The sequence below is a fragment of the Lithobates pipiens genome, unplaced genomic scaffold, assembly GCF_037356315.1.
Source record: "Lithobates pipiens isolate NorthernLeopardFrog02 unplaced genomic scaffold, aLitPip1_a1.2 Scaffold_8, whole genome shotgun sequence".
NCBI lineage: Eukaryota > Metazoa > Chordata > Amphibia > Anura > Ranidae > Lithobates > Lithobates pipiens.
This window is the reverse complement of record NW_027507903.1, coordinates 629,259,871-629,285,821: the sequence shown is the minus strand read 5'-3', so window position 1 is coordinate 629,285,821 and position 25,951 is coordinate 629,259,871. Positions and strand designations below refer to the sequence as shown.

At 45.5% G+C, this 25,951-nt stretch overlaps 1 protein-coding gene across 1 annotated transcript; it reads right to left on the bottom strand.

Moving 5' to 3' along the window:
* Positions 1-12,242: 12,242 nt before the first annotated feature.
* On the bottom strand, positions 12,243-21,811 carry LOC143964035 (olfactory receptor 10A7-like). Its single transcript, XM_077473750.1, has 2 exons — positions 21,519-21,811; positions 12,243-14,823 (listed from the first exon to the last, which is right to left on the bottom strand). The coding sequence occupies exons 1-2, from the start codon at positions 21,588-21,590 to the stop codon at positions 13,891-13,893; spliced, it is 1,005 nt and encodes a 334-aa protein (XP_077329876.1). The 5' UTR covers positions 21,591-21,811; the 3' UTR covers positions 12,243-13,890.
* Between the last annotated feature and the right edge of the window lie 4,140 nt (positions 21,812-25,951).

Here is a 25,951-nt window from a genome sequence, read left to right as displayed (position 1 = left end):
CGTGACAGTACAGGACAGCCATGTCCGAGCCCTCGCAGGGAGCCTCCCCAATGGATGAGCTTTGCCGCCACCTAGCCGGCCTCACCCAGGCCGTGAAGAACTTGCAAGAAGGCTACGGCCGTCTGGAAGAACAGGTCCAGGCCCTATCTGCCGCAGCTCCAGCTGTCCCTGGACCTTCAGTTCCGCCTTCAGTGGTAATGATGCCGCCTGAACCAAGGGTCCCTACGCCAGACCGTTTCTCCCGCAACCGAAGCAAGTTTAGGGCCTTTCGGAACTCCTGTGAGCTCTTCTTTGCTCTTCAACCCCGGACCTTTTCCCTCGAGGCAACAAAAGTGGGGTTCGTCATCTCTCTATTAACCGACGAGCCTCAAGCCTGGGCACACCGTCTCCTAGAACGTAAAGACCCTTCTCTGGACTCTTTAAACGCCTTCTTCCAAGCAATGTCTCGGCTGTATGAGGACCCCCAGCTTGCTGCTACCGCAGAAGCAGCCCTGCACGTGCTCCAACAAGGTCGCAGGCCAGTGGAGGATTATGTGTCTGAGTTTAGACGCTGGAGTGCCGACACGGAGTGGAATAACTCAGCCCTCCGCTACCAGTTCCGCATGGGACTTTCGGAATCATTAAAAGATGAACTGGCTCGCGTGGTAATCCCTGAAACCCTTGAAGCGCTCATCGATCTCTCAATCCAGATCGATAGGCGCCTAAGAGAACGTCGTCTAGAGCGTTCCTCTTCTACTTCTCGCCCGGTCTGGATGTTGCCACGGGTTCCTAGTCCTAACCCCCCGGTCCCTTCTGTTCCTGCCCCGTCTTCTCTGGATTAGTCAGAGCCTATGCAATTGGGTCTACTTCGCCCATCTCTGATGCCTGAAGAGCGCCAACGCCGAAGAGCCGGTAACCTTTGCCTCTACTGCGGAGAATCGGGACATTATGTTCGCACTTGCCCTGCCAAGTCGCGTAAGTGCCTTCTTATACCCCCTGCCTCTTCTTCTACCCTGCCAAGTACCAGTACCATCTCTCATCTGGCTGTGCCTCTTCTTTTACAGTTCACAGGAAAGACTATCAGCGTCAACGCGATTATTGATTCTGGGGCCTGCAGCGGCTTTATGGACTTATCCTTTGCCTTAAAGAACAACATCCCCCTTCGACCTAGGGTAAAGGGACTTTCGATCTACTTGGCCGATGGTTCCACTCTAAAGTCCGGACCTGTGACCCAGGAGACGTCCCCTCTTCATGCCATCATTGCCGGAGCCCACCAGGAGCTCCTGTGTCTGGACATTATCAAGTCTCCACTTTTTCCCGTTATCCTTGGCATGCCCTGGTTGAAGGCTCACAACCCTCTGATAAATTGGTTCACTGGAGGAGTAGAGTTTCCGTCTGCCTATTGCCGTCAGCACTGCCTCCCAGTCGTCAATACGGACCCTCCTTCACTGCTCTGCTTGGAAACAGACACCGAAATCCGACAGGCTGTGCCCGAGGCTTATCACCAATTTGTGGATGTGTTTAGTAAAAAGGGCGCTGAGACTTTACCTCCCCACAGACCTTATGATTGCCCTATCGAATTGCTCCCGGGGGCGGAGATCCCCTTCGGAAGGATCTTCCCCTTATCCGAGACCGAGCTGGGAACCCTGAAAACCTACCTGGACGATAACTTAAAGAAGGGTTTCATCCGGCCATCCACTTCCCCGGCAGGTGCGGGGATTTTCTTCGTCCAGAAGAAGGACCACTCCTTACGGCCATGTGTGGACTACCGAGCACTCAACAAAGTCACAATTAAAAACCGATACCCTCTACCGTTAGTGCCCGAACTATTTCAGAGACTGGGGTCGGCCGAGGTATTCTCCAAACTAGACCTACGGGGTGCTTACAACCTCGTACGCATTCGTGAAGGCGATGAATGGAAGACCGCCTTTCGTACTCGCTTCGGGCACTACGAATATTTAGTTATGCTCTTTGGGCTCTGTAATGCCCCTGCTACGTTCCAACATTTTGTAAATGATGTCTTCAGAGATTACCTAGACCTGTTTGTGATTGTATACCTCGATGATATTTTAATCTTTTCTTCCTCCTTAGCCGAACATCGGGAACATGTGAAGAATGTCCTGGCTCGACTCCGCCTTCATGGTCTGTACGCCAAACCAGAAAAGTGTGTTTTCGAACAGCTAAGTATTCAATTCCTTGGGCTAATCATTTCTGTAAAGGGAATAGAGATGGATCCCCAGAAAATCTCAGCTATCTTAGACTGGCCCGCTCCCTCTGACAGAAAAGGGGTCCAACGGTTTGTAGGATTCGCTAATTTTTACAGAAAATTCATCAGAGGATTTTCCTCCATCATTTCCCCCATCACCGAACTGACCAAACAGGGTCCAAAATTTCTATGGACTTCTAAGGCACAAGAAGCCTTCAAAACCCTAAAAGACCTGTTCGTTTCTGCCTCAATCCTAAGACACCCCGATGCTGCGCTGCCTTATATCCTGGAGGTGGATGCTTCGGAAGTGGCCGTTGGGGCAGTGCTCTCCCAGAGACAGGCACCTAAGTCACTTTTGCACCCGGTGGCCTTCTTCTCCCGCAAACTTTCGGAAGCAGAGCGGAACTATGACGTCGGTGACCGAGAACTGCTGGCAATCAAGGCAGCGTTGGAGGAATGGCGCTACCTCCTCGAAGGCGCTGCCCACCCGATCCTGGTCTATACTGATCACAAAAACCTAGAGTATCTTAAATCTGCCAAGCGACTGAAACCAAGACAGGCCCGGTGGGCACTCTTCTTTTCTAGATTTGTGTTCCACATCACGTACAGGCCCGGATCAAAGAATGTGAAACCCGATGCTCTCTCTCGGATGTACAATGAATCAGTGGAGCTCCCTACTCCTGATACCATTCTTCCCCCAAGAAACTTTCTTCTGCTTCAGGAGAGTCTACTTTCCCGAATTAAGCAGGCCTCCAGCGATCCGGCTCTCCCACCTGACATCTCTTTAACCCCCAGAGATGGTCTTCTCTGGCATCAGGACAGAATCTATGTTCCCCAAGAAATACGTACCGCAGTTCTCAGCTCCTGCCACGACCACCCACTGGCTGGTCACTTTGGGGTGTTCAAAACCACGGACTTGCTCCAACGCACGTTTTGGTGGCCACAAATGAAGAAGCACTGCAGGGAATATGTGGAGGCATGCACCACATGTATCAGGAATAAGGGTAGCAAATCAAAGGTTTGGGGCTTGCTGAGACCGTTGCCCATCCCGGATAGACCTTGGAAGATGATATCCATGGATTTCATCGTGGAACTGCCTCCCTCTGAAGACTTCTCCACAATCTTGGTGGTGGTAGATAGGTTCACCAAGATGGCCCACTTTTTACCTATGAAGGGGACCCCGTCGGCCACGGAGATGGCTAGGATCTTTATTAAAGAAGTGGTAAGGCTCCACGGTATCCCTGCTGACATCACCTTTGATAGGGGGGTACAGTTTACGTCCAGGTTTTGGAAAGCCCTCTGTGGGGCCCTGCAAATTGAGCTTCGCTTTTCTTCGGCCTATCACCCTCAAACCAACGGCCAGACCGAGAGAACCAACCAAACGCTAGAGCAATATCTGCGGTGCTTCTCTTCCTTCTCCCAGGACGACTGGGCATCGCTCTTGCCATTAGCAGAGTTTGCATACAATTCCATCCATTCGGCTACCAAACAGTCCCCGTTCTTTGCAAACTTTGGCTTCCATCCGCTTTTTCTACCCGTTAATCTCCCTGAATGTTCAGTGCCGGCGGTACAGGAAGACCTTAATTTTTTCAAGAGCAACAATAAGATCCTTCAAGAAACTCTGGCTAAGACTCAGGAACACTATAAAGAGGTCTTTGACAGGAAGAGAAGAGGGGAGCTCGACCTCCAGGTCGGGGACCAGGTCTGGTTGTCTACGCTGAATCTGAAGTTAGCTTGCCCATCCAGGAAACTGGGCCCGAAGTTCGTGGGTCCATTTCCTATTGTAAGGAAGCTAAATGACGTGGCTTTTGAGCTGAAACTCCCGGAGTCGTTTCGGATCCACCCGGTCTTTCACGCCTCGTTACTTAAACCTGCGGTCCCGGACCCCTTTGCCGATCGGAGTGCCAACCCCCCAGAACCTGTGATGATTGATGGGGAATTAGAATATGAGGTCGAATCCATTCTGGACTGCAGGAGAAGACGGAATCAAACCCAGTTCCTGGTTAAGTGGAAGGGTTATGGCCCTGAGGAAAATTCATGGGAACCAACCTGCATGCAAAGAGACTGATCCTTGCTTTCAAGAGGTCTCATCCGGATAAGATGACACAGTTGGGCATCCGGAGGTTGCCCCTTGGGGGGGGCAATGTCACGATCGTTCCACCATCCCGATCGTACATAGGAGACTTACCCGCAGGTTTCCTGTACAAGAGGATCGTCGGTGCCCTCGGGCGCGGGTTGGCGCAAACGAACGCACGCGAGTGCATGTAGTCCCTAACAGGCGCACGCGGGTGCGCTTTGATACGAGCGAGCGCACGCGGGTGCGCGATAAACCGATCGGGCGTACGCGGGTACGCGGGGTCACGAACGGGAGCACGGTCACCCGCGGGGGTACGCAGACGTACCGTGCGACTGTTCCTGGCGCCCAACAGGCTATTTAAGGGATCAGCTTCTGTTCCACGGTGCTGTCCTGCCTACAGCGTTCCTGTGACTTCTGCTACCAGTTCCTGTGTGTTCCTGATACTGTACCCGGCCTGTTCCTTGACCTTGCCTGTTTGCCGCCTGCCTCCGACCCTTTGCCTGATTGACCACGCTTCTGCCTTCCGCTCTGTACCTCTGCTATCCGATAGTTGCCGACCCGGCTCGCCTCTGACCACGCCTGCCTGTCCTCCTGAATTCCAGCACCAACTACTCCTGTGGTTCCTGCTTGACTACCTGTGCCAGCTGTTTCTGCAGTTCCTGTCCGGCTTCCAGCGCTAGTTGCACCTACCGTTCCAGTCATCTACCTGTTCCGGCTGTGCCTGCTATCTGCTGCCCGGCCTGGCACTTGTGTCCTCCGGACTCCTGAATCCCTGTCTCCACCTCCAGGGGCTCTCGAGCCGGAGGCTTACGAGGCGCCGCTCCCTGCACGTTTGGGCTCTCCAACCAGGTACGTGACAGGGGAGAAAGGGTGAGAAAAGTAGAAAAGAAAGACGAGGAAGAGAAGCGAGTATGCCTATCACCAAATGCTGAATTCATTTCATTCTGGCGAATTGCTAGTGACAAGGGGGATGCCTACATAGAGGGCCCAATGTTCCCAGGTAGCCTCAAATTTATAAATTGTGTCCAGTGATATGCTTGATGACTTTTCCTGAAACATTATCCAGGAAATTTTCCTGTTTGCAACCCTTGCTGAGATTTTTGGTTGTTTCCATGCTTTAGCAACAGTAAGTTTGGCTCCTAGTAGAATAAAGTGAATTAGTCTGCGAGTGTGGCTGGAGATCTTTATTATCTGGGCATTAAGAACGGCAACCATTGGGGTTCTGGGGATCTGGCAACCAGCCAGCCTGTCAATTAGGTTAAAGATTTTTTTCCAAAAGGCGCGTATTCTAGGACATTCCCACCAGATGTGGGCCATTGTAACTGAGAGTTGGCAGCTTCCAAAGCATAGAGGGTCTGAAAAAGGAAATATAGAGGCCAGTCTAGAGGGGGTGTAATACCATCTAGAGAGTACTTTCAAACTGGCCTTTGTCAGAGATGTATTTAGGATACCCTTGAAGGATTTGAAGTAAGCCGTCTGCCAGCTCCCAGGTCCCACTGGAATTGTAAATCAGACTCCCAGGAAGTCATAAAGTGAACAGGCCTTTGTCCAACCACCATTTAAACGCTATAATGTTCATTCCTGGGGGAAAGTCTGGGTTGCTAAACAAATGTGTTAGCGGCTTGCTTGCCGACACCAGAATTGTCGACAATTGCATAGCGTCCCATAAGGCAAAAGAATGGGACAAGGTAAGGGCCAAAATCAGAGGGCAATTTTTCGGGGGGGGGGGGGGCAGAGAAATAAGTGTAAAGTCTAGTGTGAAACTGCTTGTCTTTCTATTTGTACCCAGTCCGGTTTCTCAAATCTGGAAAACACTATTGATAATTGGGCAAGTCTGGCAACCAGATAGTATTTGTGTAATTCAGGTGAGCCTAGGCCTCCCCTTCTTCTATGACAGTATAAGGCTTGCTGAGGGATTCTATAGCCAGCCCTTCCCCAGGTGAATTTCAGAAGCTTGCTTTGAAAGGATTTGATGTGGTCCCTCCTGATTTGGATGGGGAGAGAATGGAACAGGTAGAGCAGTCTGGGGAGCAGTGTCATTTTTATCCTTTCCAGCCAGGATAGGTTATTTTTTGACCAAGTCTTAAGGTCTGATTCGAGTTTACGGTATATAGGGGGGTAATTACTAGCGTAGAGGGCTTCAGTCTTAGCTTTCAAGTTGATTCCAATATATCTAATGGAAGACTCACTCCATTCAAATTTGAAGGATTTTTGTAATAGGGCAACTGTGTCTGGCTTTAGAGATACGTTCAGTGCTTGAGACTTGGGGTAGTTAACCTGAAGGCCTGATATCTTATAAAACTCTTCTAATCTAATATATGGCATAAATTGGGTAGTGAGATTATAGGGGAGGTGAGGAATAGGAGAATATCATCAATGAAGAGACCACATTTATGGGTTTGGGGGCCACATGATACCCCTTTTATGTATGGGTTTTGGCGAATTGAGATAGCTAGGGCAATGATGGCGAACCTTGGCCCCCCAGATGTTTTGGAAGTACATTTCCCTCGATGCTCATCCACTTTGCAGTGTAGTTGAGCATCATGAGAAATGTAGTTCCAAAACATCTGGGGTGCCAAGGTTCGCCATCACTGGGCTAGGGTTTCAATTGCTAAAGCAAAAATTTGTGGTAAGAGTGGACAACCTTATCTGGTGCCCTTTGCTATATGTATTGGTTTGGAGTAGTATCCCTGAAGGAGAATGTGTGCTTTTGGTTGTGAATAGAGAGCCTGAATTAAGCTCATGAAGCATCTGCTGAAGCCCCAGCATTCCAGAAGAGCAATAATATAGGGCCAGGTATCTGAGTCAAAGGCTTTGTGTAGGTCTAGAGAGAGTAGCATGTCCGATTGTTTAGGTCCCCTTCACAATTAGTTTGGAGTATGGATACTATGTCAATTGCCCGTCTAATTTGGTTAGGGACCTTTCTGCCTGGGATGAAACTCACTTGATCTTTGTGGATGGAAATATTAATAAAGGAAGCTAAGCGGTAGAATTTTGGTCAGAATTTTCAAATCATTATTTATAAGGGATATTGGACAATAGTTGCTGTTGCTGACTTCCTCCGTATTTTTGTCTGGTTTGGGTATTACAGCAATATATGCTGTATTGAGTTGTGTGTCCATTGGATTGCCCCAAGTCTTGGCATTAACCATTTGCCGACAGGGCACTCACACCCCCTTCCTGCCCAGGCTATTTTCAATCTTTCAACACTGTAGCGCTTTGAATGACAATTGCGTTGTCATGCTACACTGTACCCAGGTGACATTTGTATCATTTTATTCACACAAATAGAGCGTCCTTTTGGTAGTATTTAGTCACTGCTGTGTTTTTTAATTTTTTAATATAAAAAAAAGAAAATTTTGTAACTAAGTTAATTTTCTCCTTCACTGATGTGCACTGATGAGACAGCACTGATGGGCAATGATAGGCTGAACTAGTGGGCATTGATAAGATGGCACTTATGGGCACTGATGAGGCAGCACTTATGGGCACTGATTAGGTGGCACAGATGAGGAGGCACTAATATGCCACACTTATAGGCACTGATAGGTGACACTGATATGTGGCACTGATGAGCACTGATATGGTAACTGATGGGCACTGTTAGGTGGCACTGATGGGCACTAATAGGCGGCACTGGTGGGCACTGATAGGCAGCACTGGTGGGCACTGATAGGCATTGATAGGTGGCACTGATGGGCGACACCGATGGACATTGATGGACAGCAATGGTGGGCATTGATGGTCAGCACTGATAGGCAGCACTGACTGGCATCGCTAATGGGCACTGATTGGTGGAATTTGTGGGCAGTTGTGGGCACTGATTGCTGGCACTGGTGGGCAATGGTGGGCACTGATTGGTGACACTGTTGGCGCTATATTGTATTCAGGGCACTGATGATCAGTGCCCTTATTACATGTCTAGATGTCCCCCTGTGTGGAGATGCCGCTGATCGGCTCTCCTCACCACACACTCTGTCAGTGTGAGGCGAGGAGCGCTGATTACCGGCATCTCCTTGTTTACATGTGACCGACTGTGTTTGGACACAGGCAATCACATGGTTAAAGAGCCACAGGCTCGGTTCTTTACAGAGATTGGGGGCCCCCAGCGTTCTGAGACGCCTTCATATGAGATTGTCACAGAACAAAGAGCAGCATCGCACAGCCCCGCCATCATTTGATGGTGGGTGGACGGCAACTAGTTAACTTATTTTGCTAAATGAGGATAAAAGGTGTTAGCGAACGTTTTGTAGTAGGATGTCGAAAGACCATCTGGTCCAGGGGCTGAAACCCTCTTGAGGTTCCTGATAACTCCTAACACCTTCTCCTTGGTGAAGGTCGCTTCCATGTCTTTTTGTTCCGGGGATAAGGAGGGTATGGGGAGACTATCCAGGAATCTATTAATGGAATTGTCGTTATTCGAGGTGTGGGGGCTATAAAGATTGGCATAGAAATCATGAAATGCCACTCGACTCTGTGCCCTTGGAGGATGTAAGCAACCTCACAACTCACTTCCGCTCTTCGGCCTTTAAGATACCATTTTTTTAATTGAATTTTTTTTTTTTATTGTTTTTAAGTGTAAATGTGAGATCTGAGGTCTTTTTGACCCCAGAGCTCACATGCTTTTTTCTATTACAAGGGATGTTTACATTCCTTGTAATAGGAATAAAAGTGATCAACATTTTTTTTTTAAAAGGACAGTGTAAAAATAAAAAAATGAGAAGGAAAATAAATAAGAAAAAAAAAAGTAAAGTGCCCCATTCCTCCATGCTCTCACGCAGAAGCGAGACCATACGTAAGTTGCGGCCATATATGAAAACGTTTTTCAAACCACACATGTGAGGTATTGCCCCAATCATTAGAGAAAGAGCAATAATTCTAGCACTCAACCTCCTCTATAACTCAAAACTGGTAACCTGTAGAAATTTTTAAACGTCATCTATGGAGATTTTTAAGTGCCAAAGTTTGTCACCATTGCACAAGCGGGCGCAATTTTGAAGCGTGACAAGTTGCATATCAATTTACTCGGTGTAACATTATCTTTCACAATATAGAACAAAATTGGGCTAACTTTAATTATTTCTTATTTTTTTATTCAAAAAGTGTATTTTTCCCCAAAAGACCCCTGCGCAAATACGGTGTGACATAAAGTATTTCAATGACCGCAATTTTATTATCTAGGGTGTCTGAAAAAAAGATAAAAAAATATATATTTTTTTATATATTATATATATTTATATTATAAAAAATGTTTTATGTATTTATTTACAATGTTTGAGGGTCCTAAGTAATTTTCTAGCAAAAAAATGATTTTAGCTTGTAAACGACAAGTGTGAAAAAATAGGCTTGGTCCTTAAGTGGTTAAATGCTGCCACCATATTACTCCTATTGTCTGTTATAACTACTAGCCCTTGTACACACGGTAGGAAATTCCGATGGACAATGTCCGATCAGACTGTGTTGTCGGATAATCCGACCATGTGAGGGCTCCATCTGACCTTTTCTGTCGGCATGTCCGACCAACAAAGTTTGAGAGCTGGATATAAAATTTTCCAACAACATGAACCAATTGGACTTTGTCCGATCGTTTGTAGAGAATTCCGATCGTATAAAGTGCTGCGTCTCTTTGGTAAAAAATAAACCAAATTAGTGGATATTATTTAGTCTCTTTGAAAGTTATAGAGTCTACAAGCTATGGTGCAAATCATTGAAAATTGATCACATCTGATCACACCTGATGCACTGATGGCCTATCTCATTTCTTGAGGCTCTGAAATGTCAGGAAAGTACAAATACCCCCCAAATGACCCCTTTTTGAAAAGTAGACAGTCCAAGGTAAGAGGCATGGTGAGTTTTTTGAAGTTGTAATTTTTTTCCACAATTCTTGGGAAAAGGAAGAATGTTTTTTTGTTTTTTGTTTTTTTTTACAAAATTGTCATAATAACAAGTTATTTCTCATACACAGCCATGGGCGTCCGCAGGTAGGGGCAAGGGGGGTCAAGTGCCCCCCCCTGGAATCAGGGATGAGATCTTAAATTCAACACAGTTCCATCCCTATCGGGGTGCGGGCAGCCCACACCCATGTGCAACCCGCCAGTGGGGTGACACCATCAAGGTTCTGCCAAGCACCCCTATCAGTGTAGCGTGACTGCGGGCTCTTTTCCGTGCTCAGTCCAGCAGAGAACTCGGCAGCAGTGCTATCAGGTTTACCCCGGTCACCCCCTCCTTTCTCCTGTCAGGGAGAAGAGACGACGGCTCTCACCAGGTTCCTTGCCCAGCTTCCTACCCGCTCTGTTCCTTCCCTATTGGCCATAACTGTTCCTGCCTGCTCTGTTCCTTCCCTATTGGCCATAACTGAGGGCCAATCAAAAGAGACTAGGAGAGGAGAGAATCATAGGACATGTAGTCCCAAAGATTGGTGGCCCCATTTTCCACAGGGAGGAGATACAGCTTGATCGAGAGATTGAGAGACTGTAGCCTGGGGAAAAAGCTGAGGGAGAGGGTGCTACAGGAAAAAGAACAAGGATTGTGCTGGGCAGAAGCCAGAGAGAGAGAGCCACGCTGCCAAGCGCCACCAGAGAGAGAACTACACTGCCCCATGCCACCAGAGAGAGCCATGCTGTCCAGCACCACCAGAGAGAGCCATGCTGCCCAGCACCACCAGAGAGAGAAAGACCGAGTCACTGCCAGGGTACATACATGCTACACTACTGACCAGAGTCACCCCTGTGGCGCGTGAGCGATCTTCCAGCCGGAGGGATCACTGGTGTTGTTTCGCTGGGTCTGGTAAGAGGGCCTGTTGCCCATCATCCATTACCTATCCTAGGGATTGTACTAAGTCTGCAGTCTCTGACCGTGATAATATGATAATGACATTGTCGAAAAGGGGCGGCACATGGGTGACCCTAAAATTATGCCCCCCTTGAAAAAAGTTCTGCGGACGCCCATGTACACAGCATATGCATACTTCCAATTACACCCCAAAATACATTCTGCAACTCTTTCCGAGTATGGCGATACCACATGTGTAGGACTTTTACACAGGCTGGCCACACAGAGAAGTCCAAAATGCAGAGAGCACCGTAAGGGGTTCTAGGAGCATAAATTACCTATTGTATTTGTGAAGGTCCTGGAGCACCAGGACAGTAGAATTACCCACAAAATGACCCCATTGTGGAAAGCAAACACCCCAACGTATATTCTATGAGGCATAATGAGTCTTTTGAACAGTTAATTTTTTTCCACAAGTCTTCGGAAAACGTGGAAAAAAAATGAAAACATATTTTTTTTTATACAAAGTGGTCAGTTTATAAGATATTTCTAACTCAAAGCATGTACATAGCAAAAATTACACCCCAAAATACATTCTGCTACTCATCCTGAGTATGGCGATACCACATGTGTGTGACTTTTACACAGCGTGTCCACATACAAAGGCCCAACATGCAGGGAGCGCCGTCAGGTGTTCTAAGAGCATAAATGACACCTCTAATTTCCTAACGACCTATTACATTTGTGAAGGCCCTGGAGCACCAGGACAATGGAATTGCCCATGAAATGACCCCATTTTGGAAAACAAACACCCCAAAGTATATTCTATGAAGCATTATGAGTCTTTTGAGCAGTTCATTTTTTTACACAAGTCTTCAGAATATTTATTTATTTTTTTTACACAAAGTTGTCCATTTATAAGATATTTCTAACACATAGCATATATATAGCAAAAATTACACCCCAAAACACATTCTGCTACTCCTCCTGAGTATTGTGATACCAAATGTGTGAGACTTTTACCCAGCCTGGCCACATACAGAGGTCCAACATGGAAGTGGTACCTTCAGGCGTTCTAGGAGCATAAATGACACATCTCATTTCGTTCCTACCTATCACACTTTTGAAGGTCCTGGAGCACCAGGACAATGGAATTACCCACAAAATGACCCCATTTTGGAAAGCAAAAAAAATGAGGCATGGGCTGCGGGTACTCCGATGGGCTGGTGACTGGTACTCGGGTACTCCAACGGGCCGGTGACAGGTACTCGGGTACTCCGATGGGCTGGTGACAGGTACTCGGGTACTCTGATGAGATGGTGACAGGTACTTGGGTACTCCGACGGGCTGGTGACAGGCATTCGGGTACTCAGATGAACTGTGACAGGTACTTGGGTACTCAGATGAACTGTGACAGGTACTTGGGTACTCAGATGAACTGTGACAGGTATTCAGGTACTCAGATGGGCTGTGACAGGTACTCAGGTACTCAGATGGGCTGTGACAGGTACTCGGGTACTCAGATGGACTGTGATAGGTACTCACGTACTCAGATGGACTGTGACAGGTACTCGGGTACTCAGATGGTCTGTGACAGGTACTCGGGTACTCAGATGGGCTGTGACAGGTACTCGGGTACTCAGATGGGCTGACAGGTACTCAGGTACTCGGGTACTCAAATGGGCGGACAGGTACTCGGGTACTCAGATGGGCTGTGACAGGTACTCGGGTACTCAGATGGGCTGTGACAGGTACTCGGATACTCAGATGGGCTGGGACAGGTACTCGGGTACTCAGATGGGCTGGGACAGTTACTCGGGTACTCAGGTACTCGGGTACTCAGATGGGCTGGGACAGGTACTCAGGTACTCGGGTACTCAGATGGGCTGGGACAGGTACTCGGGTACTCAGATGGGCTGACAGGTACTCGGGCACTCAGATGGGCTGTGATGGGTGATGACAGGTACTTTTATGGGTGGTGACAGGTACTTTGATGGGTAGTGACAGGTCCTCTTTATTGGGGAGTAATCAGTGTGATTGGTGCGTACACTGAGCGGTAACGAGATGTTACCGCAATCTCCTCCTCACACACGATCAGTGTGTGAGGAGGAGAACCCGGTAACATCTCGTTACCGCGGTTTGTTTACATTCTGTGATTGGACATAGCCGGTCACGTGGTAAAGAGCCAATATCATTGGCTCTTTACTGCGATCGGGGTTGGGCTGTGTCAGGGTGACAAGCCACATCCCCGATCGGCGCAGTAAATGTGACCGGCTGTGATTGGACATGGCCGATCACATGTATCGGGGGTCCTCAGGAGCGGCACAATACTGAGGCCGTCATACGATGTCCAGCCAGGATGGGAGATCCCATCTGTGGCCGTCATTTGACTATGGCCAGGTATTGAAGTGGTTAATCAACAAAAAAGTAGCATGCACTTATAGCAAGGAATGAAACTATGTTACCTTACCATAAATAATAACATGATATTAGGTGTTTTTTGTACTCCAGGAGTGTATAACGAGTTTTTAAATTCTAGAGAAATTCTTAAATATTGTATTACAATTTAAGTAAACACATTTGATTTTAGTCGACTAAAATGTACTGGAAATATTAGTCGACTAAATATGACTAAAAAACTACAACAATTGCAGATGACTAAAATGGGACTAAAACTAAAATAGCATTATGACTAAAACGTAATCAAAATTTGCTGCCAAAATTACCACTGGTAAATACAAATGAATGTAATAAATTGCACATGTCAATAACAAAAGCTGGACGAGGTGCTTAGGAATTGTTATGGACAATCATAGATTTTTATATTTTTAGTCTTTTTATGTTTCATTCAAGACTTTTAATAGGAAGATACGTGGTTATAAATTAATTTTTTCAAAGCTTTTTTAATGTCTTCATTCCTCATACTGTATATACAAGGATTTAGCAATGGAGTCAACACAGTGTATAGCAATGCCATTGTCTTACTGATGATATGTGTTTGTCCTTCATTTGGAACCATGTACGTGGCGATTAGTGTCCCATAATATATAGACACAACTGTCAGATGGGAGCTACAAGTTGAAAAAGATTTCAGTCTTCCAGAAAGGGAGGCGATCTTAAATATGGTTAAAACAATATACACATATGAAAATACTATAAGGGAGAATGGTAAGACAGCTGCAAGAACGCACAACAAAATAGCTTCTATATGAAGCATAGACACATCTGAGCAAGAAAGTTCCATCAAAGGGTAATAATCACAAAAAAAATGGTCAATTGTATTTGGCCTGCAGAAATATAGTTGCGTTATTCCATGTACCAGAATCAGTGCAACCAAGCAGCCTAAGAGCCAAGAGGCAACAATTAATTTAATGCAAAGCATATGGTTCATAATGGTGACATAATACAGAGGAGAACAAATGGCTAGGTAGCGGTCGTAGGACATCATCGTCAGAATAAAACATTCAAATGCCTCGATAAACATAAAAAAAAATAGCTGAGTTATACACCCAGGAAAAGATATGGAGGCCCCTTCATGTAGTACAATATTTAGCATGAAAGGGGAAATATCTGTGGTCAACAAGATATCCGCTACGGAGAGCTGAGTGAGGAAGAAGTACATGGGGGAGTGAAGGTTCTTGCTGATGGACACCAGTTTGATGATCAAGGAGTTTCCGCATATTGTTACAGAGTAGATGATAAGCAGCAGGATGAAGAGGAATACATTAAATCTGTCCATGTCAGGGAACCCCAGAAGGAAAATGACTGTGATGTTGTTATTAGATGATGCCTTTGTGTTACAAACAAGCACACACAAAATAGCATTAGAACGCATAATAACTTACTTTAGTTTTTGCTGCTGAGAATTGTGCTGGAAGTGTTTGGTGTCAGGATTATACAGTGGTGTGAAAAAGTGTTTGCCCCCTTCCTCATTTCCTGTTCCTTTGCATGTTTGTCACACTTAAGTGTTTCGGAACATCAAACCAATTTAAACAATAGTCAAGGACAACACAAGTAAACACAAAATGCAATTTGTAAATGAAGGTGTTTATTATTGAAGGTGAAAAAAAATCCAAACCATCATGGCCCTGTGTGAAAAAGTGATTGCCCCCCTTGTTAAAACATACTATAACTGTGGTTGTCCACACCTGAGTTCAATTTCTCTAGCCACACCCAGGCCTGATTATTGCCACACCTGTTCACAATCAAGGCATCACTTAAATAGGAGCTGCTTGACACAGTAAGGTACACCAGAAGATCCTTAAAGGATACACATCATGCCGAGACCCAAAGAAATTCAGGAACAATTGAGAAAGAAAGTAATTGAGATCTATCAGTCTGGAAATGGTTATAAAGCCATTTCCAAAGCTTTGAGAATCCAGCGAACCACAGTGAGAGCCATTATCCACAAATGGCGAAGACATGGAACAGTGGTGAACCTTCCCAGGAGTGGCCGGCCACCCAAAATTACCCCAAGAGCGCAGCGACGACTCATCCAAGAGGTCACAAAAGACCCCACAACAACGTCCAAGGAACTGCAGGCCTCACTTGCCTCAGTTAAGGTCAGCGTTCATGCCTCCACCATAAGGAAAAGACTGGGCAAAAATGGCCTGCATGGCAGAGTTCCAAGGAGAAAACCACTGCTGAGCAAAAAGAACATCAAAGCTCGTCTCAATTTCTCCACAACACATCTTGATGATCCCCAAGAAGGGACAACATTCTGTGGACCGATGAGACAAAAGTGGAACTCTTTGGAAGGTGTGTGTCCAAGTATATCTGGCATAGAAGGAGCACTGCATTTCATAAAAAGAACATTATACCAACCGTAAAATATGGTGGTGGTAGTGTGATGGTCTGGGGCTGTTTTGCTGCTTCAGGACCTGGAAGACTTGCCGTGATAAAAGGAATTATGAATTCTGCTGTCTACCAAGAGATCCTGAAGGAGAATGTCCGACCATCTGTTTGTGTACTCAAGCTGAAACGAACTTGGATTCTGCAGCAGGACAATGATCCTAAACACACCAGCAAGTCCACCACCGAATGGCTGAAGAAAAACAAAATGAAGACTTTGGAGTGGCCTAGCCAAAATCCTGACCTGAATCCTATTGAGATGTTGTGGTATGACCTTAAAAAGGCAGTTCATGCTCGAAAACCCTCTAATGTAACTGAATTAGGACAATTCTGCAAAGATGAGTGGCCCAAAATTCCTCCAGGACGCTGTAAAAGCCTCATTGCACGTTATCGCAAACGCTTGGTTGCAGTTGTTGCTGCTAAGGGTGGCCCAACCAGTTATTAGGTTTAGGGGGCAATCACTTTTTCACACAGGGCCATGATGGTTTGGATTTTTTTTCACCTTTAATAATAAACACCTTCATTTACAAATTGCATTTTGTGTTTACTTGTGTTGTCCTTGACTATTGTTTAAATTGGTTTGATGTTCCGTAACACTTAAGTGTGACAAACATGCAAAGGAACAGGAAATGAGGAAGGGGGCAAACACTTTTTCACACCACTGTATAGCAAGAGCATGTGTACTGTAAGTAATATAGTTCACAACCACCCCATAACATATTGATTCAACCTGGCCCTAGCATATAGGACTCTATCACTCTACATGAGCAATCTATCTTGTTTTATACTATCATTATTGTTGTACTAATCTTTATTATATTCACAATGTAGAAAAACCAAACGATTGTTATAAGTGACACTGAGACTCTGAAGAAGGATGTCATCATCCGAAACATGTCAGGCGTCATTTCTGGCATTGATCTCTGCTAGCCCAGAATCTCTTTACAGGGTAGCTAAGTTTCATGTCTATAATGTTAAAATTTGTATGATAAACTTTTTGATACTGGAATGCTATTTGTATTATACTGTATATTGCACATAATAAACATATTTTTACTATACATTTAGTCTGTCATTTAAAATCCTGAGGTGTCATATCGTGCCTTGTGAAGTTTGGATTTGTTTCTTTTTGTAGAATCATACTTACCTAGTTGGACGCAGCATTGGCCCGATGCTACATATGTCCCCTGCCGGCTCTAACACTGAGAACCAAGTAATCAAACACTACCGATTGCTCAGATCTCACAGCTTCGTGAGCAGAGAGCTGGTGACTGTCAGTCACCAGCTCTCTGCTTTGCCCCTCCATGTTCACTGAAGTGCCTGTGAGCTGTGAAGAAGGTGGGAGTGGCCGACTCACACTCTCAGCGGCTCGATGAGAGACTAAGCCAGGTGCCAGTCCAGGCATGTGGACGAATCACGACCATGTTCACGATCTTGCCCGAGCCTGGGCTGGCTCTTTGATGTCAACTGCTAGCAAGCTTCAGCCACTGCCACTAAAGAGGAAGTAAAGCCACAAAAAATACACTCTGCAAGGCAAAGGCATAATGAGCTAGTATGCATAGAATTATAGCTCATTATGAATAATTTACTTGAGATGGAAGCCCCAAAAGCGATCCTCATTCTCCTCCTCCAACCCCGCCATCTATCCAGGAGTGACTTCCGGGCATCGCGGCTCCAGCATTGAGACTGTCCGGGGCCACGATGACGTCACTCTCGTGCATGCACACGGGAGTTGCCACTAGCGACATGATTGCCGTTAGCAGCGGCATGCTCAGTGCGCCTGCGCGCCGCTGTCTATGGCACATGTGCCGTAGACAGTGGTGCCTGTCTTTTGCAAATATCTCCTAAACCATGTAGGTTCGGGAGATATTTCTTGCACCTACAGGTAAGCCTTAATCTATCTTTTTTTTTTTTTTCATTACAACACCTCCATGTCTTCCTTAAACCTCTTCACAACCTCTCCAGTGTATCCCCAAAAAAGAAAATACATAGGGTAGTATCTCCCAAACTATAATGTTACAATCTAGAGGCCGATCTGCTGACAGCCTAAAGAGTTTACTGCTGCTCAGGGGCTCTGAACTTTAGCAAAATGGCAGCCTTTAGGAAGAAGTAACAGGAGCAATTTACAGTGCACACTAACTTTGGTAGCATAATTATGAATATGGGATGTATGTTCCTTGTTAAAAAAAGCATTATTTTTTATCATGTTGTTATGGGTAAAATTCTGCTTTACAAATGAATAGCTTACATAAATTGTAAATTATGAAACTTGTATGGGCATGTCCATGCAGCTGTCCTGTGTACCAGTCTCAGCTTGAGTCATCCCGGGCCTCACCAATTCCAATCAACACCTTCAGAAGTGGTGAGATTTGACTGATCGCAGCTTGGTACTTACGTACATATTTTAATGCTGGTTGATACGTTTTACAATGTAAGCATGTTTTTATTGTGTGTGAAGTTGGCTCTTAATAAAAACAGTATTATACTATGAGATTCCCTCTTCTTGTCTCTACATGGCTTCTGTGGTGAGCAATTTTTAAATCATAACCATGGTCCATCTAAGAACAGGATCTCAGCCCTTATTAGAAAAACAGATTCCGGGTCAATATACCTTTGGATTTCTATGTTGGGGAGGATTCCAATCCATGGCAGTAACATCAGCAGTTTTCTGTGGGGATTCTTAAAGGCTCAATATTAACCCTTTAGGGGTAAGCTACTTAAAGGGGGCCTCTTCGAGCACAAGGTTTCTTCTTGAGGTGATGGTATATAGCCTGTGAAGGAATTCTATGCCTTTGAGGGTTTACGAAGCAATTTATGCACTTTATGGACTCTTTTTTGGGACTTTAATATATTATACATTATGAAATTCATATAATTGTGTGGTGCATGTATGGCATTTCTGGCACTTTTTCGCACTTTATTGGTCTGTGGTCAGGGGTAATTTAAGCACTGTTAATGCCAGGATTTTTTATTTATATTTTTATTTATAATTTATTTTTGCATATTTTTTTAGATTGATTTATTGTTTTAACAGCAGCTGTAGTGCATTGACAATTTCCTTTTTCCATTTTGAGAGTTAGAATCAGCAATACTTTTGTGTTTCTGATATTGTTTTGGATTCCTCGTAATAGAAATGAGAAGGACAGGGCCTCTTCAATTTGAGATCTGGGGTCAAAAAGACCTCAGATCTCCCATTTACAATTATACGCAATAATAAAAAAAAAAAAAATAATAATGTCATTTAATTTTTATGCAAAAAAAGCCCTTTTAAGGCCGGAGGGCGGAAGTGACGTTCGCCGTCTCTCCGGTCCTCCAAGGGCACAGAGTCGAGTGGAGGCCATCTTGCCCTCACTCGACATCCTGCCCATCAATCCAACGGATCAGGTCATTTCTGCCGATGCTGATCTCTCCGGTAAGCAGAGGAAATGACCGGGAAGCGGAGGCGGGAGGGGGGAGGACCTCTTTTACCTCCCCAAAAAAATGATTCAGTGGCAAATCCAACTCTGGAACCACTTTTATGTGAAAGCTAATTGCCCATTGTGGAAAAATATACTGGGGTTATGGCAGCTAGCTGCTGCTATGACCCTGGTATACAACGTCAAAGTAGCAATGAATATCTGTGATTAAGTGGTTCAATTCACAATTGTTTTTTTACCTGCCCTTAAAATCCCCTCTATGTTATCCTATTACAGCAGTTTGTCAGCAGAAGAGTTTACAGACTTTTTTCTGAATGCCCTAAAATTGCATTCAGGGGTAGCAATTCTGACCACCAAAAAAACGCAGAACGCTGTCAAATGCTCATAGAAGTGCATAAATTCTAGGCACGTTTAACACTTCAGAGTTTATTTATTTCAATGGTCAGTATAGGTTTTAATTCTGGCCAATTAAATGAATAAACGCTGAACTCTGTTAAACTCTGATAAACAGACCTAAACAATTTTGAAAAAAATGCAGCTTAGGTGAGTTTATAATGCAGATATTTTCCAGTCAGGGTAAACGGCGTTTACAAGAAAACAGTGTGTATGAGTAGGGATGGGCGTACTGTTCGCCCGGCGGTCGGTTCGCGGCAAATTTTGCGCGTTCACGATTCGCCCCATCGGCGGACTATTGCCACTGTTCGCCCGGCGGACATATGTGTTTACAGTGTGAAAGAACTTTGACCCATGATGACACATTCATCATGGGGTACAGGACAGCCAATTGAGAGATTTCAGCACATGGACAATTGGACATTCCCCCTACCTTATAAATAGACCGGATCTGGCGGCCATTTTACATTCTGTCTTATGTCAGTGTAGGGAGAGGTTGCTGTGTGGAGCAGGAACAGACTGTAGTGACACAAATCGCTAGCTATTAGGTCCACAAAAGTCCTTTTAATTATAGATGTAGTACAGTATATAGGGTTCAGTGCACTGCTGTGCTGGTGATTGCAGCTGTCTTTTGTCAGTGTAGGGACAGGATGCTGTGTGCAGCAGGGACAGTCAGTTTAATCACTAGCTAGCTATTACTATTAGGTCCACAAAGGTCCTTTTAAGAACTGGTACAGGTGTACAATACATAGGGTGCTGGTGCATTGCTGTGCTGCAGATTACTGCTCGTTTTTGCAGCTGTCTTTTATCAGTGTAGGGACTGAGGGACAGTCTGCAAATCACTAGCTACTACGTCCACAAAGGTCCGTGTAAGGACTGTTATAGGTGTACAATATATAGGGTGCTGGTGCATTGCTGTGCTGCAGATTACTGCTGGTTTCTGTAGCAGTCTTTTATCAGTGTAGGGACTGAGGGACAGTCTGCAAATCACTAGCTACTAGGTCCACAAAGGTCCTTTTAAGGACTGGTATAGGTGTACAATATATAGGGTGCTGGTGTCAGTGCTCTATATCACAGTGCTGGTGTCAGTGCTCTATATCAGGGTGCTGATGTCATTGCTCTTTATCATGATGCTGATGTCAGTGTTCTATATCTAGGTGCTGGTATCAGTGCTCTATATCACGGTGCTGGTGTCAATGCTCTATATCACAGTGCTGGTGTCAGTGCTCTATATCACAGTGCTGGTGTCAGTGCTCTATATCACAGTGCTGGTGTCAGTGCTCTATATCACGGTGCTGGTGTCAGTGCTCTCTATCACTGTGCTTGTGATCATCTCCTGCACCCTCTTCATAGCCTACCCTGACTTTTCCTCTCCTCCATTGCCTTCATGCGCTCCTGAGTCATGTATTGTCAAAATTTCACAGATAAAAAAAGAATGCTTGTAGTTGTCGATCCCAGATTCACTTCATACATGTGTTATGTCAGTGGCCATGTGGTGGGACTATGTGTGCACAGCTAGTAAGTATTTTGTGGCTGAAAATATGACCTGTAGGTTGTTAAGGTACGCCTGCCTTTGAAGCCAATGGGGCCCGCCGCAAACTTTGTGGTTCGCAAACTTTTGGCCGCTTCAGTGGTTCGCATTCGCGAAATGTCCCATTGGAAGTTCGTCCATCTCTGTATGTATGTATGTATTAGGCCTTACAGCAAATCAATGGCTACCTTATGTACATGCATGATTGTGTGTTCAGACACATAGCTGTGAATGTGCCTTACAAAAAGAGTATAAAAATATATGTTAAATAAAGGGAAAATAAAATACACTTACACTTTTCAATAATGATCCATGATGTTGATCCATAATTGGCGTACTTATTTTCTGAAATAAGCCAACACACATATATACACTATATATGTATGTATGTATATATATATAGATATATAGATATACTATATAATAAATGTTAAAAAAGATTTTGTGGTCATAAAACTATGGTTGATTAGTGAATAAGACTTTGAGCTGGAGCAAAGAGGAAGAAGGAAAAATAGGCAAATAATAGATTTCATAATGTCTGTTCGGGTACATATGGAATATGTATTTCCTTAAAAAAGTCAAGTAATACTGCTCAATAGATCTTGCTTGATAAAGAAGAGATCCATTTATATACAATCTATGTACAGAGAATGAATTATCCCATAGAGAGTTGACAAAACCCTTGTGTGTGTCTATGCTTGTAAAAGAAAAACATTATTCTTATTAAAAGTTAAAAGGGTTGTAAAGGTAAATATTCTATGCATTAAGGTGAAAAAAAATCTCACAGTGCTGGCGTCCCCAGCCCCCCCCCGTTTTACTTACCTGACCCCTGCGCTCACCCCCGACGTCCTGTTCGCCGCTCAGCCTGGCCGCTGATTGGCTGGAGTGGATGGACTGAAAGCAGCGCAGCCATTGGCTTGCGTTATTGTCAATCACATTCAATGATGCGGCGCGCTGCAGGGCGGGGCCGTGTGATACAGCGATCGGCTATAGCCTTCACCATGTGGGGGAGCTCGCATGAACGTGAGAAGTACTTGCGGGAGGAAGCAGAGACAGCCACCGAGGGACCCCAGAAGAGCAGGTTCGGGGCCACTCTGTGCAAAACAAGCTGCACAGTGGAGGTAAGTATAACATGTTTGTTATTAAAAAAAAAAAAAAAACCTTACAACCCCTTTAACTTTTTCCAATAAGTTATTTTCTCATAGTTACTTACAGCTACATAACCAGTAACTTTAAATGGAATATGTCACCAAGAACAAAAGTAACTGTACAAACAGATTTAAGCTTGGTTCATATATATGTGAATTGGATGCATTTTTAAATGTCAATCGAAACATTATTCAATGAGGCCAGTTCACACATGTCCAAGTAGGCCGTTGTCCATTTCTGAAAAGGGTCCTGTGCATATATATATATATATATATATATATATATATATATATATATATATATATATATATATATATATATATATATATACATATATATATATATATATACATATCTATATATATATATATATATATATATATATACCGTATATACTCGAGTATAGGCCGACCCGAATATAAGCCGAGGCCCCCAATTTACCCCCCAAAAAACTGGCAAACTTATTGACTCGTGTATAAGCCGAGGGTGAGACATGCCTGTCCATCCCTGTGTGTGTGTCCGTCCATCCCTGTGTGTCCGTCCATCCCTGTGTGTCCGTCCATCCCTGTGTGTCCGTCCATCCCTGTGTGTGTGTCCGTCCATCCCTGTGTGTCCGTCCATCCCTGTGTGTCCGTCCATCCATCCCTGTGTGTGTGTGTGTCCATCCATCCATCCATCCCTGTGTGTGTGTGTGTCCATCCATCCATCCATCCCTGTGTGTGTGTGTCTCCATCCATCCATCCCTGTGTGTGTGTGTCTCCATCCATCCATCCATCCCTGTGTGTGTGTGTATCCATCCATCCCTGTGTGTGTGTGTCCATGTGTGTGTGTGTGTGTGTGTGTGTGTGTGTGTGTGTGTGTGTGTGTGTGTGTGTGTGTGTGTGTCCAGCCTACCTGTGTCCCGAGCCTGTGTCCCGTGCCTTGCCTCCGTCCCGTGCCTTGCCTCCTTGCCTCTGTCCCGTGCCGTGCCTTGCCTCCGTCCTGTGTCGTGCCTTGCCTCCGTCCCGTCCCGTGCCGTGCCTTGCCTTGCCTCCGTCCCGTGCCTTGCCAGGATCGCCGCTCTTCGTCGGCGCCTCGGCGGACATTCTACCATTCAAACGCCGCGCCTCCGCCTCCGCCTTCGCCTGTGATAGGCGGAACACTGAATTTCCCAGCAGCCTGTGTTCCGCCTATCACGGACATCGTCTCATCCTCGTCCGTAGTACGAGGATGAGACGATGTCCGTGATAGGCGGAACACAGGCTGCTGGGAAATTCAGTGTTCCGCCTATCACAGGCGAAGGCGGAGGCGGAGGCGCGGCGTTTGAATGGTAGAATTTCCGCTGTCTGTCTGCTCGACACGCTGATCGAGCAGGCAGACAGCGATGACTCGAGTATAAGCCGAGGGGGGCACTTTCAGCCTCAAAAAAGAGGCTGAAAATCTCGGCTTATACTCGAGTATATACGGTATATACATATATATATATATATATACATATATATATATATATATATATATATATATACATATACATATACATATGTATATATATATATATATATATATATATATATATATATATATATATATATATATATATATATATATATATATGTAGCACTTACCCCCCAAGGAGCTGCTGGTAATTGATGGGAATGTACTCTGCCTTTCCCCCCCCAATGAATTTGCTCTACCCACTTGACACAGCTGTGGAACAGTGTTGGTGTGAAACCCAATGACAAAGAACAACCCACAAATAGCAGTATATATTGTACCTCTATCATTACCTGGGTATCTGTTGTTCCACCTGCTACGCAAATAAACAACACCTCACACCAATCACACTTTAACCAGACCGTAAAGTTATTGAAGGCTGGTCTAAGACAATAATCACAATAACAATTCAGAATGCACAGATTTAGAACAAAGTTAAACTTAAATGTATGCAAATAAATTTGCGAGCAAGCACTAAAAAGAACAATAGCATACAGTACATATGCTCAAGAGCTCCCCCTGCTGTGCACTGTAGATCTTAGAGCAACAGAATCGGAAGGCCTTATAATGAAAGCTATAGTCTCTTGTCTTCTTTCTTCAGCTAGCCATATTATACTGCAGTATTTGTATTCCAGTGAGTGAGCAGATGATAAAGTAACATAAAGTGGTAGATAAACAATAAACTTGGTTAGGCAACACACTTGTAACCTCCCTCTTGTGAGGATGTAACTGGACAGCAGTTCAGTGTCTAATGGAGTACAGGCTTTGAGGCCTGGTTAAACACCGTCTATTTAAATGAGACCAGTCCATAGAACTGCAGGTCTCAGCAAAATTTTGAAGTAATATGCACCATGTAGTTCAGTGTTTGATAAATCTTGGGCAACAGCCTTCTTACCACAGCAGGCCTGGACAGTTGGATTCGCTCCGCTACCGTGATCTCAGTTCAGCTTCCAGCCAGCACCGTCACGCTGCACTGCTCCGCAATATGATTGGGAATCCTCGGTGCTGATCCAGAACGCTGTGGTGTAAACTTCTCCGGTGGCTTTATGTTCCATTCCACCCAAACAGGCCACGGCTCCTCCGAACACACACTCACAGGTCCCTGCAGGCAGGTCTTACCTCCTGGCGGAAGAGAGCAAGCATAGCCACACTGAGCCTTTTATTTCCCTACCCAGCATGCAGTTCTTCTTCTTTATGGGTAGGTAAGTAAGGCACTGTGGGTATGTAAGTCTTTTCCATATAAAACTTTAAGTAACTTCTTGGGCGCATGCGCGGCCGCTCGCTGGATGGCTGCCTAGTCTGCGAGCTCCGCACCGTCCCGGCCTAACATCTCCCACGGCGCCGCTCTAAGCTCCGAGCCCCGACCGCGAACGGCACGAGCGGACGGAGGATACACCCGGGCATCCCGGGATGGCAGGAGGGACAGCAAGGAGAGACCTATCCCGTGCTTTGAACACGGGACCGAAACCCGCGGCCTACACCAAAATGGCGCCGGACGCCGCCGCACGAGGAGACATCCTGGAGGAGGAGGACTCCATAGCCGACCCACCGCTGCGCTCGACAGGGCCCCCGGGCCCCGATGTGAGTACAAACTCCACAGCCTGCTTATCCCCCTCCTCCACAGAATCCCTTATAAGCAGGGTCCTGGATGAAATGCCGCTCTCCCCCTTGGAGGACATTGCAGCCAGCCCAGGAGGCACTTTAGCCTATATGCCAGGCTCTCATCCCTCTCCTCAGGACTTTTCGTCCATGGTCACACTATTTGGCACCATGCTAGCCAGGGGTCTCTCACAAAACGCTACACAAATCACCTCAGCCATTCAAGCTGAACTACAGCACTTAGGTAACAGAATAGAAACGATTGAACAAAAAGCAGACCAAACAATCTCCAGAGTAAATCAAAACACTGCGCGAGTACAGGACTTGCAGGACCAACTTGAAACAGCGTTCTCCAAAATTGACGACCTCGAGAACCGCTCGAGGAGGTATAATTTCCGCATCAGAGGAGTTCCCGAATCATTCCAGGACTCGGCCCTAGTCGTCCAAACATTCATTAAGGAACTTATCCCGGACATCCCTGACCATCGCCTTGAAATGGATCGAGC